This window comes from Loa loa, assembly GCF_000183805.2.
Source record: "Loa loa unplaced genomic scaffold supercont3.50, whole genome shotgun sequence".
In the NCBI taxonomy this organism is placed as follows: domain Eukaryota; kingdom Metazoa; phylum Nematoda; class Chromadorea; order Rhabditida; family Onchocercidae; genus Loa; species Loa loa.
Window position 1 is genome coordinate 256,641 of NW_018108230.1, and position 13,822 is coordinate 270,462.

The 13,822-nt window shown below is 33.2% G+C and overlaps 4 protein-coding genes across 4 annotated transcripts in view; 2 read left to right on the forward strand and 2 right to left on the reverse strand.

The window, feature by feature from the left end:
• Positions 1–395: 395 nt before the first annotated feature.
• On the forward strand, positions 396–4,009 carry LOAG_07869 (excitatory amino acid transporter; the record flags this gene model as incomplete). Its single annotated transcript, XM_003143401.1, has 12 exons — positions 396–594; positions 1,035–1,123; positions 1,302–1,420; positions 1,848–1,911; positions 1,955–2,024; positions 2,131–2,257; positions 2,452–2,685; positions 2,800–2,902; positions 2,992–3,083; positions 3,220–3,354; positions 3,695–3,828; positions 3,924–4,009. 12 exons carry the CDS (start codon positions 396–398, stop codon positions 4,007–4,009), a joined length of 1,452 nt encoding a protein of 483 aa, XP_003143449.1.
• A 1,634-nt stretch (positions 4,010–5,643) lies between these two features.
• Positions 5,644–7,490, reverse strand: LOAG_07870 (cutical collagen 6; the record flags this gene model as incomplete). Its single annotated transcript, XM_003143402.1, has 4 exons — positions 5,644–5,952; positions 6,087–6,344; positions 6,788–7,018; positions 7,320–7,490. 4 exons carry the CDS (start codon positions 7,488–7,490, stop codon positions 5,644–5,646), a joined length of 969 nt encoding a protein of 322 aa, XP_003143450.1.
• A 2,494-nt stretch (positions 7,491–9,984) lies between these two features.
• Positions 9,985–11,833, forward strand: LOAG_07871 (nematode cuticle collagen domain-containing protein; the record flags this gene model as incomplete). The annotated part of the gene is made up of 5 exons (XM_003143403.1): positions 9,985–10,167; positions 10,622–10,804; positions 10,929–11,168; positions 11,353–11,653; positions 11,751–11,833. 5 exons carry the CDS (start codon positions 9,985–9,987, stop codon positions 11,831–11,833), a joined length of 990 nt encoding a protein of 329 aa, XP_003143451.1.
• Positions 11,834–13,018: 1,185 nt separating this feature from the next.
• LOAG_17225 (hypothetical protein) overlaps positions 13,019–13,822 on the reverse strand; it is a gene marked incomplete at its 3' end in the record, with an annotated part of 4,282 nt that continues 3,478 nt past the window's right edge. Inside the window, exon 9 of the mRNA XM_020449887.1 lies at positions 13,019–13,215. Coding sequence (XP_020306546.1) covers positions 13,019–13,215 — 197 coding nt within the window. The remainder of the gene's footprint in view (positions 13,216–13,822) is intronic.

The following is a 13,822-nucleotide window of genomic DNA, read 5'->3' on the forward strand; positions in this document are numbered from 1 at the left end:
TTATTATTATTATTATTATTATTATTATTATTATTGTTATTATTATTATATTATTATAATTATTATTATTATTTATTATAATTATTATTATTATTATTATTATTATTATTATTATTATTATTATTATTATTATTATTATTATTATTATTATTATTAATTATTATTAGTGTTTCATATTATCATTTCTCTTCGGATGTGAAGATTTTGCTTAATGTCGTTTTCCAGCACAAATTTGAATTTCGAACTATGTAGTTGTAACAATGTTCCTTGTACATGATATCAGTAGTATTTAGTCTTACTTCTGAACACTATCCGTAATATTTAAAGGGTAAATTCATTCGGATTCTAAAATGTTCTCATGCGTTCAACTAATTCGGTCTAAAATTTTTTAGAAAATGGCATGTTGGTTAAGGAGGAATCTACTGTTGATGCTAACGATCGTCTCTGTATTAATGGGTATTCTACTGGGTTTTATTGGACGACTATTCAATGTGACACTTCAATCTATAGTAATGGTCAGCTTTCCGGGAGAAATATTGATGCGTATGTTGAAACTAATGATTCTACCCCTTATTGTCAGCTCGCTCATTTCAGGTATCATCAATTTAATAGAAATAAAATAAATTTGAATATCCAATATATTGTGCATTTAACAAAAAAATATGACTTTCTGCTTAGATATTCATTATTTGCTAATCTGAATCTAAGATTCAATTCGAATTTAAATTTAAATGTCATATTTCATTCAACAAGGACTTTGATTTATTTTAAAATTATTTTGCAATATTTTTTTCTAATTCTAGATGATCTCCTGAAAATTTTAACTAATTTCTTTTCAATTTCAAATTTCTTAATATGACTGCTTAACACAGCACCTGAAGATATTATATATTTTTTAACTAAATTTGGAAGTTTTAGTAGATCTAATTATTAGCAGGACTAACTTAATGATGTTAAAATTTTTTGTGAACTATTATCTCGAGCATTTCATCACCAATATTTTGTCACAATTCTTTTTTCAAAAAAGATTTTAGGACTGTCTCAGTTAGATGCGAAACAGTCCGGTCGCTTGGGTTTCCTCGCAATATTTTATTATGTTGCTACAACTGTTATCGCTGTTGTCGTTAGTTTTTAAAATAAATAATCCGACAGCTACAATATTGCTACTAAACATATTTTGTTTTATATACATTTTAGCAAGAGGGAGAGGGAGAGAGGGAGAGAGAGAGAAAGAGAACTTTTGATCTGTGATGGATAAAATTCTGCGTGATATTCTGTGAATAATAGGTTGATTGTTTCAGACGGGCATATTCCTGGTATTAACAATACATCCCGGTGATCCAACAATCAAACATGATATTGGTGAAGGTACAGAAGCAAAAACAGTCAGTACCCTCGAAACATTCCTCGATTTATTGAGGTAAATTAAAGAACTCTTCTTTGAAAGAAAAGTTGGATCTGCAGATCAAGTTTGCGTTCTAATCGAGAAACCAGATAATTCTGGAAGTCGAGAATTGCTCTCCGAATATATAGAGAAGTCGAAGGAGTAGAAAAAGATAGGAAACGATGTGCGCTTTCACAGATGATCAAAGTTGAACTAAATTTGTAAATGTGTAGTTGGATAGTCAAGAAGAAGCTTATACAAATTAAGTTCGAATTTTTGCAAGTTCAAAGCAAAAATATTAATTTCATCTTGAGGAAAACTGAATAGTTTCAACAATAATAATTTTGGATGTATTTTTTGAGACATTAGCGAAAAAATTCAGTTAAAAAAGCAGAGCAAAAAAGAAACTAGCGGGCTAATGCCAAGCTTTCCTTTATTCTTTAAATAGTTTAATTTATTCCAGGAATACATTTCCGGAAAATATTGTACAAGCAACATTCCAACAAGTACAAACCAAATATATCCCGGTGAAACCAAAATTATTAAAAGAACAGTTCTGAAATCCTACAGGCATTCGCAAACGGTTCTCTTACTATTATGAAACCATCGGTTGAATATACCGCCGGCATGAATGTTCTTGGTAAGCACTTTTCATCGTAGATAGCTGAATTTAATTTTAACTGGTGAGGAACTTTTGGAGACATTGGTATAACCAAGCATTATCATGCATATCGTCTTCGTTGCAGGTGTAATAGTATTTTGCATTTCCTTTGGGATAGTACTAAGTCAAATGGGTGAACAGGCTCAAACTATGGTTGATTTCTTCTCTATAATGGATCAAGTGATTATGAAACTTGTCATGCTTATCATGTGGTACGCATTGCATTTTATTCTTATGCAAATTAAAAGAAGCGTGAGATTATTCAAGCTAATGTACTTCTGGGGTTGTCATCTCATCAATATGTTACAGAATCTTTATTAAATCTCAGTAATCTGACTATATAACTATTATCAGTTGATTCGAATACGGTTAAGTAATCATAAAGTTTAAAAATGTTCTAATTAAGGTATTCACCAATTGGAATAATGTGTTTGATAACGGGGAAAATTCTGGAAATTGATGATCTCGCGAATATGGCTCGAATGCTGGCAATGTATGTGGTGACGGTACTGCTAGGACTTATCATTCATGCACTAATCAGCTTACCAGTGTTGTTCTTTATCTGTACCAAGAAGAATCCATTCACTTATATGCGCGGTTTGTTACAAGCATGGGTTACCGCCCTTGGAACTGCTTCAAGGTTTCATACTTCATTTGTTCCTTCTTTTATGGATTGCACTGTAGAAGTTTGTAAATTGTACGAAAATAATGAGAATATTAAAATTTTTGTTTCTGCTCAATACTTTCACTTTAGTTCGGCAACTCTTCCTATTACATTCAAATGTTTGGAAGAGAATTTGGGAATCGATCGACGAGTCACCAGATTTGTACTACCCGTTGGAGCGACCATCAATATGGTCCTTTTTTTTTTCTTACAGATTTTTTACTTCTCACAAGTAATGTGCTTTGATTTTGTTAACTTCTGATGATTAAAGTTGTTTTGTAGGATGGTACAGCACTGTACGAAGCAGTAGCAGCTATTTTCATTGCCCAAACAAATGGAGTTGATCTGTCCTTTGGTCAAGTTGTTACCATTAGGTTCTGATTTGTTATCGTATGCGATCTCTTTTTTAAGAGTTCTGAAGTCTTCTGGAACATATTGCATGTATTAATCCGACTGTCACCAGTTTCAATTCAAATTCAAGTTAAGATTTGAAATTGTTAAATTTTTCAGTTTGACAGCAACATTGGCATCGATAGGCGCAGCATCAGTACCATCAGCTGGCCTGGTTACAATGTTAATTGTTTTAACAGCGGTTGGTTTACCTGTAAAGGATGTCTCCTTGATTGTGGCCGTAGATTGGCTTTTGTAAGTTTCGTAATTTTCAAATTTCGCTTCTTTCTTCATAATAAATCAGGGATGGTTTTATATTTTGAACTAAAGTTTTGCTTTGCTTTTGTAAAAAAAATGCAAACTTTCGTCAAATGAAAATATAATTTCAAAATGAATGAAAACTTTTTACCTATATGACACTTTTCCCATAAAAGACTTTAAGCTATCCAAATTAGATTTTCGATTTTAACAGTATATACTTCAACCGAGCTCCAAAATGTATTTAATATTTAAAAATGATGCTATTTGTGAATGAAGTAGCCTCATATGACTGCAGACTTTTTCTTACTCTTATATTTTGTTTTTTTTTCTGCAGAGACCGCATCCGGACATCAATTAATGTACTAGGTGATGCATTTGGAGCTGGAATTGTCCATCATTTCAGTCGGAAACAATTAGCGATAATTGATGCCGAACGCCGATTGTCGCACCAAACACATGATGAACACGGTAATTGCTGTTAAATGTCGCCGTTAAATTTTTATCATTTTGAATAAATTATTTCCTGATTCTGAAATGAATTTTTCAAGTCTTTCGTTTTTCAGGACAATTGTTGGCAAGTTCAAAACATGGGAATGGTCCAGCATGGACAAAAGATCCGCATGGCTACAGATCAGTACCAACAGAATAGTAGAAATGAAACAGTTGAAAATAAGTACGATTTTAAAAAGGTTTCAAGAATTTTCTCTAATGTATTTATTTTCTAGACGGGATATCTTCGATTTGTATATTTATGTCTACTGTCCTTTATGGATCAATGTTGTAAATAATTTATGATGTATTTCTGCCCTTCCTCTATTTTCTACATAGCAATAATTTTATCCTATTTTTACCATAATATTGATTCCTAAATTTTTTTATAATTGTTTTTGAATGCATTTATTGGATTTGTCAGTTTGCAGTACTTTTCCTTCATCTTCTGACCAGTATTTCTATTTCTAATTAAACTTTCTTTTAATTAAGCTTTTAGGGTGAAAAACTTCTTGTATTCTTCATAAGCATGTAAGAAGTTGTTCCTTTTTATTTATATTTAGATTTAGATTGTAATTGTGATTGGTTTTTCGCTTAAATTTACGCCTAAATATGAATTGTACTGATCAGCAGTTATGACTTTCGCTATTGCAAGGTATGTGATTTCGTTGAACGAATCATGTCAACTGTGTGTTACCTTAATTCTCATTAAATTTTATTTATACTCAGATTTAGATTGTAATCATTTGTCATCGATGTATTATGTTTATTGCGTCATAACATCATAACCTTTCTTGACCTATCATTGCTTTTTGTTACATTGCATTAGATAAGCAAGAAAGGTGTAAATACAAGATTCCCGTTCAAGCAGATTGCTTTTGAAGAACGAATTAAAGTTTTGCAGAAGTTATTGCATTCATCGAAATGATGCAACTTGTTGTTATGAAGATGGTTGTAATTTTTATCTTAAAACTATTTTTTCTGTGATTTATCCTTGCTTATAAAAGGCAAACATTTTCGTAGCTTCTTTTTTCTTAGCAAAAATAGTGATCAAGCGAATGTTATAATATTGAAACACATGATGGCTTTTAAACTTGGCTAAATTATGCAGATGAGTCAGTAATTTAAATTAAATTATCCTACGATAAAATAAACACATAACTCTTAAAGTGTACAAAAACTTCTTAAGGATTGGGCAAATTTATTCGCAGAAACTTCTTTCTTGAAAAACAAGGAACGAACAATTATAAATAAAAAACTGTTAAATTTAAACTATAAAATGGAAAGCCATAAATAAGTGGCTATAATAAAGTAAGTGATAAATAATGTACAGTTCGATACAGTTGTCCGAAATCTCGGGACAGAAACAAATCAATTCAAGTTCCTTATTCTTCTTTTTTTACCTCTGAAAAATCCATTAAATAATTTTAAATCTATCCCCACACTTAAAATAACACATCAATAGTTAATTTAGCAGAAATTTTTGAAAATAAATACATGATTGAATAAATTCATCTGAAGTCTGAAGACAGTGTAGCATACTTCCGGAAACATGTATAATAAATTTTTGTTTAATTCCTGAAACTTTTTTCAGGTTTCAATATCCTGGCGGTAATCGGGGAGCTGCAAAAGTCATGATGTTAGAATTTCGAGTAGGAAAACAACTTATGCTAACTTTTTTCAAATTTCTAAAACTATTAATGAAATGTATTCAATTATTTCATTTCTGGAATTTTGAGGCTGTTCATATAAAAATAAAAAAAAGTATTTGCATTTAAAATCAAAAATAAAAAATTATTTACCTGGACAGTGATCACAACTGCCTCGTTGGCCATCTTCACCTGGAGGACCCGAAATTCCGCGTAAGCCTTGCTTGCCTTCCACTCCATTCCTGCCATCATTACCTGGTTCACCAGGTGGACCTGGGTAAGAGATGCCATCTACACCAGGTGCACCCTTTGGACCCAGATCACCGAAATCTCCTTTCGGCCCGTCGGGGCCAATAGGTCCTGGTATATGGATTAATCGCCCTGGTATACCCCGCGTACCTGGTTTCCCGGACTGTCCTGGTCGACCTTTAAGTCCCGCTTGTCCAGCTAATCCCTGAAGCGAAATTATAATTTTTTCACATCTTTACTAACTGCATAACGAAAAGACTACAGCAGAAATTTAAAATTTAACTGATAAATAATTAGGAACAATATGGAATGTGTATTTCACAAGATTATATAGCTAACCTCTTCACCCTTTTCGCCATCATCCCCGTGATTGCCAGGTGCTCCTTTAGGACCTGGAGGTCCTTTAGGGCCTATAGGACCCGGGTGTCCCGGAGGACCTGCTGGACAAACCATGCACAGTTCTTGTTCCTCTATATTCTCATTTGTTAAAGACGAAAAAATTTTCGAATTTTTTCCCGGTTTCCCATTTCTTCCTGGGTATCCATCCATTCCTTTTTTCCCCTCCTCACCTTCAGGACCGGGAGGTCCTGAAGCACCCTATAACTATGACTTCAAATACACAAATACGCAATGTGTTTAGAAATTAGCATAAACCAATCATATAGAATTTTTAGGTGAAATTTTAAATGTATTGTTTGTAAAGGATATATTATATATTTCTAATGTGAGAAAATGCATTTCAGCAAATAGTGTAATTAATGAATGAAATATCTTTGGAAGGTTCAATATCACTTCTGCTTGCATTTACCAATTATTAAGTTGATAAATAGATAAATAAAGAAATGAAAGAATTCAAGAATTATTTCTTCCATCTTTTTGCTTTCAGAATCTCAAGCTGGAAATTCAGATGCATTTTGCATATTGCATCTTACTGGTTGATTAAACATTTAAAAAGAGATGGAAAGATTATGAATAAATCCATTTTCAATTGTTTTATCCATTTTTTCATTTATTAGAAGAATTGGAACTTCGTGATTTACCGTATGACATGTACAGCATTGTTCATAGTAATTGCCATTTAATACCGGATCGATTGGTACTGAGCCATAGCTACTGCTGCTATCACCACTGAAACTATCACTACTACCAGTATCTTCGTAAAAACTAGCCGACATCCATTTACCGAATGACCATTCCCTTTTTATTCGACTGAAAAACTTTCTGCCAATCTGTAGTGCCGTAATTTCGGACCACATATCCCTTGATCGAGACTGGAAATGTGTTATGTACATCGCTAATGTCATAATATGAATGAAAGGTTAAAGTTCCTTTTCAGTATTAATTTCTCTAGCTTAATTTCAAAATTGTCTTAAATCACTTAATAAACCTCTACAACGAGCACCTGCCTGTGCTTTCGCAAACTTTTAAATTTTTGTCTCTAATATTGTTAAATTGTTCATTCAGGTAGAAATGTTTTCCAATGCATCCAATGTCCTGCTTTCTCTGCATTACTCATTATGTTTTCTAATATGAATGAGAAAATTGATTTGCTATTGATGATAAAATTTCTACCTTGCAAAAATGAGTCTCATGTAACAAATGATTTTCTAATGTCTGAATGAAACCGTAGAGCATCGGCAAAGTAATGACTGCTGAGGTAACGGCAGTAGTTGAAACAACGATTGCAAGGAATGCAATCCGTCGCATTTGACGATATTCATCCTGCTCCATCTTCCAGTCCATTCGATGAAAACCAATTTGACACAAAGCTTACTTAGACTTTGGTTTTGTTTCTGAACCCCTAATAAATTAATAATTTCATTAACGATTCATAAGCTTAATAAATTTACAACTAAAAGTGTTGAGATCGAGAAATATCAATATCTTCCACAAAATTATTAGAAATTAATGAGACGAAAATTTTTCAAAATCAAAAATTAGTAAAAGACATCTGCTAATATACCATTAGACTAGATTTTTTTTTTAAATATTTAGCGTATGCTAAATGGAGAAGCAATCGTTTAAATGGAATTAAAATGGAATGAAAAGGACAAAATGCTTTCTGAAATTTTTGCGAAAGCAACCACTGAGAAAAACGAATGGTATGTGAGGAGACAACAGTGGAAAACAGCAATGGTGCGGGGCACAAGTAGGAGAACATAAGGGTCAAACGATACGTTCAGGTCAACAGTTATCTTTTGTTTTTTATTTCGTGTTCCTTTTTTTTTTTCCTTAATTAGAATTTAAATTATGTCACACAGGTCTCAAATTCACATCTCATTGCATTAGACTGACTGATTCACCAATGTGCGCTCATCTCATTTTTACAGCGAGCAAGATGAATTGCAAGACAGACCTACCTACTTTGATACTCTTTAAGGTGATCAATATGATCAATTTGATCAAATACAGGTGATCAATATGTTTTCATGATACTGTGCATGCCAATAAACTTTATGAAGACATTGACTTGTGAGAAGAGCTCCATATCTTCAATTGAATCCGAATAATGAATTGGAAATACTTTGATTTTGGCTATTAAAACAGTAAAAGCTACCGATACCTGTTGTTACGATAAAGATATTTTTGTCATGCACAATTAAATATCCTACCTGCTTCAGAAGTTTTCATCTAATAACAGTTTCCATAAGACTCAGTATTGTTTGTCAAAGTACAAGTAGGGAGGCAAAACATAAAAAACCTTCCAACAAAATTAATCTTTGTTTTTTTTCGAAAACTTGAATAAAATCTGTAAGTGGCTCTCTAAACGTTTTGCAAATCCAAAATTGTATTGATGTCGAATTATTTCGGAAAATTTTTTGAAATGAGCAGCAAATTGTTGTCTTTGATTGCATTGTAACCAGTACACTGTCGCCAAATAATTTCATGACAGTGTCTGTCTGTGTTAAAAATCTCTCGGATCAATGACAAATGTTCGTTCCGAATTAAAAGAAGATTCCGTCTGCCAGCTTTACAAGAAGCAGATATTTCTTGAATAGCTAATTTTAATGGTATTTAATAAAATTACTTGGTCACATCAAATATTTAGAATAAAAAAAGGTAAAATAAAGAATAGCATTTAAGGAAGAAACACAAATACCATATACAATCAAAGATCAGCATAAGGCTACTTATTTTTACACTCAAGACATCTGAAAGTATATTCTCTATTACTGTTCAATGTAAGGTCAACTTACTTGAACTGTATTGCAAAGTTTTTTTCTTTTCACTGCACCTGAAATTGCTCTCAGAAAATCATAACAAAAAACAAAAAATGTTATCAAGAACAAAAAATCATTATTGAATAGCTGATTTTAGCAAATAGATTAGATGAAATAATTCCCAAATAATATCCTGAAATTCTTTCAACACTCCAATGATATTGATTTGCTCTTCTATTATGTCATCTCCTTATGCTAATATCCATAGATTTAGTGGCTCAAGTTAAGGTGATAATTGACAATTTCACTCTCCATTTTATTCAATCCAAACTTTCAAATTCGTATAATCTAGTTTCACTTCGTTGCATTTGGATTTTATGGAAAATTAATGTATCTTGCAGAAAGGCTCCTTGGAATTCCCAATATATCCATCGGGAGAGCGATAAAAATCTTGTTTCAAATACTATACGGAGGGGTGGGTGCCTTCGATACAATACAATATGACAGAAGGGTAATATAAACCAAGTGGAAAAAATGAAGTCTGTAACAGAATAAAATGTCCGCTGAGGGGGGTAGCAACAGTATCAAATAGTTACCCCAACAAACACAATGGACAGCAGCATTTTATCATCAAAGAGGTATAAAGGACGGAAGGTGCTATTAATGTCTCCTTTCACTAATTCTAATATCTTGATATTATTCTGATCTGACCTCAATTAATGAATACTTTTTTCGATTCCATACGTTCATGCTTAAATATCTAAATATGTATGAATGTTGTAATTTAAATTTTCACTTATTTTTAGATAAATGTCAAAAATGAATAAATTAGCTTCATAAACCTTTTAATCTCATTAATTTCATCATCATCATCCAGTCTTAACTTTTGGCTGCTTTCTATCACTTTCACCTTCCTAGATTTATGCTTATGTATTTAGATTTGCGGTTTGTTATTAAATTAATCAATATTGGGATGTCATCCATGACTGCTTAAATTTGAAAAATGAATTCTGAATCGAGGCTAAAAGAGTTTATTTTTAAATTATTATCATTTTATTTTCAGGTTCAACTTAATTATGTCAATATCGATAGGGTGTGGGGAAAAAGATTTGGAACAGCGACATTTGCGTCGACTGGCAGTTCTTGCAGTTGCATTCTCAACAGTAGCGCTTATCGCTGCAGTAATCACTCTACCAGCACTTCACTCTTATGTGCAGTCACTTCATAGTCATATTATTGTTGAAACAGAGTACTGCAAGGTATGAAATTTTTTGAATTTTACAATAACCTTTCAAAAATGAATTCTCTGCTCACCCGCAGATGCATGCATTGAGAGTACGTATATGAATAAGGGAGTTAAAGGTACTTAAACATTCAAAGTAACCCTCAGTTTCTTTGCTGTAAAATTTCAAGAAGAAACAAGGACATTTTACATGCGTGTAAATGTATTCATCATTGCGTATTTTATGAAAGATTATGTTTGAATTGCGTACTATTCTGTTGATGAGTAATCACTTCTAGTCTTTCAGATCCTTTATTTTCTCGATTTTCAATCGATGGTTCCTTTGAACTGTAACATATAAGCTAATAAATTAATTTTATACACTTCCTCGTAAAACAGTGCAAAAACAGAAATCCTGAGTGACTTACATAGATTTACAGTCATTTAGATTTACAGTGACTTACATAGATTTACAGTAGATAGATTTACAGTCACGTTCGCGCGATATGCTTGCCGAAATGTCTGGATTACAATTGGCCAATGTCCGACGTTTAAAACGCGAATGGAGGTTTGGTCATTGGATGCCAACCACTGAAAATAACAATCAAGAATATGAACATGCTACTGCTGCTGTGATCAATCCAGATTTGAATGTCTGCTGCACTTGCAACCAGGTTAAGTTAAATTCCATATTGAATTACAAAATTATGCCTAAATCACAAAACTTCATGGCAGAAAAGAAGATAAAATAATGAAGGCTTAAAGTGAAACATATTCTCTAATATTTTTGTAATTTAGGGGCCAGCAGGACCTGTTGGACCTGAGGGGGATCCTGGCAATGACGGTAAAGATGGAATCAGCGGAAAAGACGGAAAAAATGGCGGTGACGCTCACTTGAAACCAGTAATGCATGTCGATCTTTGTCTTATTTGTCCCCCGGGACGTCCTGGTGTACCTGGTAATATGGGGCCCAAAGGTCCACCAGGACCAAAAGGTGCACCAGGAGATCCACCTAAAGATGGAGTACATGGTGAAACGGTATGCATATCAAAGAATTTCAATCACTCCCTTTTTCATTAAATAATGCTTCATGAGAGCAGTTACTATCAATCTATAGAACATTATAAGAGGAGCATATGAAACTGTATGGGCAAATTGTGCTGTTGTCCACGAAATCTTATAACGGTTAAAAGATTTCAAACTTTCTTCTCGCGTTCTTTAGGGCACACCAGGACAACCTGGAGCAATCGGAAGACCTGGAAGGACTGGACCGCCCGGAACTCGAGGCGCGCCTGGTCGTATCATTTACATGACTGGATCACAAGGACCGCCTGGTCCTCAAGGTCCACAAGGACCAGCTGGTCCGAAAGGTATTCCTGGACCAGATGGACAATCCTTCCCAGGACCTCCTGGACTGCCCGGAGAGACAGGGCAGCCAGGATCAGAAGGAAGACCCGGGAAAGTAGGTCAACGCGGTGTCCCGGGTGAACTTGGAGAACGCGGCACGTGCAAACACTGTCCGAGTAAGTTTCTCCTCACTTTGTTTGCTTTAGCGTTTCGAGTATTTTCAACTCACTGGAAGTTTGTACTTTCATAACTGTTTCACTTTTTTGGCTCTAGTGAAATTGAAAGCTCATCTAGCTGTAATATCCGAATCACTCTACAATGCACTTTTAGCTCCAAGGATGCCTTCTGGATTTTAAGCATGTGCAGCCGTGCTGTTGTTGAAAAAACCATTATTACTTGGAACGCTCCAGTACTGCCTCTTCTGTAAATATTGTTGGTCTCCTATGTTATTTGCATCATTATTGTTCAAATAAATTGTTTAATTAAAAACTGCAATTCAAGGAAATCACAGCGTCTTTTGAAACAAAAAATGGCATACGAGACCAATATATGAGCAAATTTGTAACTCTTATCAGTAATTCTAGACGCCTGACGACACCCAAATTAAAACTAGTAAATTCGATCCCCCTCTCCGTCCCACCACCCCCTCTCCCTCCCCCCTCCCCCCCCAGAAATCCAACTTGAGGGATTAGTTAAAACAAATGTTTACATGACTAACACTAATAAGCAATAAAATAATCATGAATAATAATAACTGCCTGAAGTTGGGTACTATTATATTTCCTGATCTCCAAAATTCAAAATATAATAGCTGCTGCATTCATTTTGTAAATGTTTTTCCATGTGTCTGTCAAAATCTTCGTCCTTATAATTCTGTAGAACACCTATTTTTTTTACTGCTTATTTTATCTAATATTTCCAATCTTACATTCAATTTCACAGAATATCATATAATATCGCAGGAGAAATCACGAATTTTACGAAACCGAAATTAAGAGTTATTTTACTTAAAAACATAAAAAGGAGTGAAAATTCCTATATATCTAGGAATTTCTACTTCTTTTTATGTTTTTAAGTAGAATACATGATCTTGAAACTGTGAATAAAAGTCTCGAAAACTGCCAGCTGACACATGATTATAAAAACAGTAATGAAGCTAAGCAAAGTTGAAAGATTTGGGCGATATGAAATCTTTAAATAATATTTGCCCGGAAAAATAGAAGCAAATGCGGAAATTATTTACAATTTCGACAATGTCTTCATTTTTTATCATCAAGAAAATACGGAATGCCAAAGCAGAAACAGGCCTTCTCCAGCATTTCAGTTCATTGTAAATGTAGTAAAATGTAAAACGAAATCTTAAAATCCATCAAACAAAACCGGTCGGATTTCTGATAAGTAATAAGTTAAATGTAATATATGCAATATATAAGATAAATGTAATACATGACGATTTTTGCATCTCATGATCATAAAACTTATGGCATCTGTTTATTTTCTAACAAAAGTACAAAATATCTATCTGTTCTCAACTAACATATCTACCTGTTCTCAGCTAACATTGGTCCAGCGCCCACACAACTAAGAAAAATATCCTTGATAGCACCTTCCATCGGTTCGATTTCGCTGTTCTCTCCGCCTTGTACAGATTCGAGCAACACCAGATTTTTCTGTTCTTCCTCCATCAAATTTTTCAAATTTTTATATTCAAATGCAGCAGGACACTTTGTTATCTGCTCTGTAAAATGTTTTTATTAGGAAAAAAGTTGCTCACCAATATAACCAAACTAGAACAGTTGTAGCATTTTAATAAAAATCGATAAACGACCTTTTGGGAAGACTCTTTTGACCTTTTGTTCAAAAGATTTATCATTTAGCATAAGAAGAAATTTGTCGTACAACAAAATGATCTCATGCATCAAATAATTTAAAGACATGTAACAGAATTAATTCATTCTCAGTAGCATCATAATCTGCTTAATGACTCAAGTTCGAGACATTTCTCGCTCCATCAATCTGAGATTTCCATAATATCAAACTTGACCTATACTTCATCTCTCTTATGATTTCTGGCTCAATTTCTATTAAAGTGTCATGAGACCTAATGCTCCATGCGCCGGTGAGAACAAAAGCATTCTAATGCATTTTATCGTAAGCTATAGTGTATTGGGAAATGAAATGAGATTCAACATCCTTTGATAAGAAATCGGATTGTTTTTTGAAATTAAAAATTAGATTTGAGGAAAAGGAAGCTTTTTTTGCTGTTAACTATATATATATATATATATATATATATATATATATATATATATATATATATATATATATATATATATATATATATA